General features: G+C 37.2%; 1 protein-coding gene across 1 annotated transcript in view; it reads left to right on the top strand.

Annotated features, from left to right (window-relative positions):
* The window catches only part of LOC113805870 (uncharacterized), a 1,949-nt gene extending 766 nt beyond the window's left edge, over positions 1-1,183 (top strand). Inside the window, exons 3-5 of the mRNA XM_027356933.2 lie at positions 133-185; positions 550-655; positions 1,005-1,183. Coding sequence (XP_027212734.1) covers positions 133-185; positions 550-655; positions 1,005-1,018 — 173 coding nt within the window. The 3' untranslated portion in view covers positions 1,019-1,183. The remainder of the gene's footprint in view (positions 1-132; positions 186-549; positions 656-1,004) is intronic.
* The last annotated feature ends 2,552 nt before the right edge of the window (positions 1,184-3,735 follow it).

The following is a 3,735-nucleotide window of genomic DNA, read 5'->3' as shown; positions in this document are numbered from 1 at the left end:
TTGTGGGCATTCTTTTAAGTGTTCTATTGTTATCATTATCATATCATCACCTTGCCATTTTTTTCATATCCTTATCAAAATTATCATGTATTGTTTCGTTGCAATAAACGTCTTGAACGAATGACGTCACAGGAAACCCGGGACGGTGCCTGGACATTCAAGCGACCATTTGCCCTCATTTACACGTAAGTTTGCCTGTAATCTGTAATGTGTTTGTATATGCATACATACATATATATACATATATATATATATATATATATATATATATATATATATATATATATATATATGTGTGTGTGTGTGTGTGTGTGTGTGTGTGTGTGTGTGTGTGTGTGTGTGTGTATACAAATATAAAAAGCAGGCCGACAGATCAACATGAAGAGAAAGAAGGAAACCAACGATATATAAACATTAGGACATGTATATATAATCATATATGTATATATGCATGTATTATATACACGCACACACACACATTTATTGTTATATACTAATACCATTCATAGACTCCTTAGCATTATAAACTTCACCAAAGTCCTAATCTAGCTCGAGTCCTGCCGGTACGACACCCACTGCGAAAAGCACGAGAAATGCTGCAAACTGACTTGCCTGCCCTTCAAGGTGTGCAGGCGCGCCGTCGAGGTGTGGCGAGGTGAGTGGGGTCGCTGCTGCTGCCGGGTGAGGCAGGAGGAGGAAGCCTGTTGGCAGCCCAGTCCGGCGCCTTTGGGTTTGGAGAATTTCCTGGTTCATGTTCTCCAGTGTTGTTAGACTGTGTAGCTGCATGTTGTTATTTATTGCCTGATGCTGATTTATATAGTTGATACTCTCATCGCTGTTGACATTGGTATAAAGTATAAAAATATAAATGTATGTTCAGATACACATACGTATATGTACACACACACACACTCACACACACACATATATATACATATATATATACACTGGACTTGATTGATAAAGTGTTATATACTTCACCCTTCTGCAAACGCACGGTCAAGGAATCGTTGCTTAAAAGGGTCTCGTCAGAGAGCAGGACAGGCAGAACGGAAGGAAGAGAGAGACAGGGACAGACGGCAGACAAACGACAGTCTCGCTCGTCACCGCTCCGCCCTGGGCACCAGGGGCACGGGTCTCTCGTGGGGTTTCACACACCTTCCCCAATAAACCTTCAAGTCCAGATCCCTTTCATTCACCTCTCAAGGCCAACCTTTCCCAAGCTGGCTAGCGGTGGGTGAACCTCACAGTCCAACCTCTGACATAGGGGGGATGTCAGTAGATAAACATGCTTACCAAACCGTGGGATGATGCGGTAGGATGGCTGGTTCCTCTCCGCCCTGACTTTGATCCCGCCATGCTGACATCTGCATATAAGGGCTCTGCATACATATACATGCATACATACGACAGACACATAGATAGCAAATTGAAATATATATATATACATATATATACATATATATAAATACATATGCACACACACACAATATATATATATATATATATATATATATATGTATATACATATACATATGTATGTATATATACATATATATTCATATATACATATATATGTATATATACATATATATTCATATATACATATATATGTATATATACATATATATGTATATATACATATATATGTATATATACATATATATGTATATATACATATATATGTATATATACATATATATGTATATATACATATATATGTATATATACATATATAGGTATGTATACATTATATGTATATATACATATACATATGGACTCTTGTCTATTTATATATCTATCCCTCTCTCTCTCTCTCTCTATCATATATATATATGTATATGTCTGTGTGTTTGTGTGTATTTATATACACATAAGTAAATATATATATGGATGTGTATGTGTATGTATATTTGTATTCATATTCATATTCATATGTACGTATACATGTGTGATTGTGTACACAAACATACATATATATATATACATACATGTATGAATATATATATGCATATATATATACACATATATGCATTTATATACATATATGAATATATATATACATCTATCTGTCTATCTATCTATATATTGTGCGCGTATGCGCGTGTGCATCCACGAGTGCACTCGTGTATCACAGTGGTTTTGTACTAGTAAGCTATTTCAAGGAAATCCGATTTACTGCTGAAAAATGCTTTTGCATATTTCAGAAGAGATATATTAAACCAAGAGAAGAAATTTCTTTGTTCTAGCTACAGAGAAAGGAAGAGAAGAATCAAAAGAAAAAGAGGTTGAATGTCCAACACACGCAGTTCCTGAGCAATCGGTCCAGCGCTTTCCTAGTGACTGTCCTGAACAGGCTTCTGGGCAGCATTTGTGGCCCCGTCGACACTGGTTGTCGAGGCAGCAGAACGGCAAAGGGGGATGCAAACTTATATATATATATATATATATATATATATATATATATATATATATATATATATATATATATATATATATATATATATATATATATATATAAATTTATTAAGAGAAAATCTTACATTTGGAAAGGAGTCCGGCCGAGGATGAGGAATTTCAATAAGGAATTTCCCTGTACTGGTGTAGGCCTCACTTTATCCTTATTCGTAGGTTAAGACATTTTCGCACAAGGTCTCGGGTATATAAATACTATGTAAATAGCTCAGCCTTTGTCTCGCTTCTCTGACTATCGCAACACACGTTTTCTCAATACTTTCCACGCCAAACTTGCTATAAATTTCCCAAGACGTCTGCTGACCCTTCAGCACAACCAAGATGCCTGTTCCTGCCAGACGCGATTGTCTGCGCTCTGCCTGTACTTCCGGCCACGTTGCAACTGGGTCATCCCACGGCTTAGTACATATGGTCCTATCGAAAATGTTCCCTTTGTGTGCGTGTGTCTGTGTGTGTATCACAATATTTGATGCACACAAGCCATTCCATGGAAAAAAAAACACTAGACCAAATTCCAATCCAAGTTTATTAGTCAAATGAAACATGAAATGAGATGGTAAACCATTAGAAGAAAGTTCTTCGTGACATCCACAGGAGGAAATGACAAAGAGAAGAATGAACGCAAATAAGAAAAAGATAAATGGTCATGCACGCAGTTCTTCAACAGTCGGTTCAGAGTTCGTGTCATGCGCCATGCACTCGCTGGGGCATGACTCAGACGGGCACACATATTTTCCTTTGGGAACAGCCGTCTGTGCAGCATTTCTTGCCCGGTGGACACTGGTCATCGTGGTAGCAGTACTGCAAGAGAGGAGGGAGAGTGCGTGAGAGATGGCTCGCTTTCCTCCGTTCGGCTCCAAGGAAGGAGAGGAAGAGGAATTGCAGGAAAGGAAAGATGCGCTTTTGTCGAGAAGCTTTGCTTTTTCAGAAAAAAAATCTAAAGGTGCCAGTTTGGAAATTAGTTGAAAACTAATCAACTCCATTCCGATCATTCAAGAAACCTTTTTCTTCATGATAGCCGTTTTCCACTGCATGCAAAAAACATCAATCAATATCACAAAGAACATACTGGGCCAAATAGCCATATCTAGAAACAGTAAATATTACGCTGCTTTACATATTCGATTTTACTATTTAAATTATCACTATGAAATTGTGGTTATTTATGAACGCTCAGTCTCTGAATCATGTTTTAGTTTCTACCATGATAAGAAATTCGCAGGCTAATAATACTTCTTAAATTATGAGCTTGACCTTAAA

This window comes from Penaeus vannamei, unplaced genomic scaffold (assembly GCF_042767895.1).
Source record: "Penaeus vannamei isolate JL-2024 unplaced genomic scaffold, ASM4276789v1 unanchor567, whole genome shotgun sequence".
NCBI lineage: Eukaryota > Metazoa > Arthropoda > Malacostraca > Decapoda > Penaeidae > Penaeus > Penaeus vannamei.
Note: the sequence above shows the minus strand (reverse complement) of the source record. Positions and strands in the feature narration are given on the sequence as shown.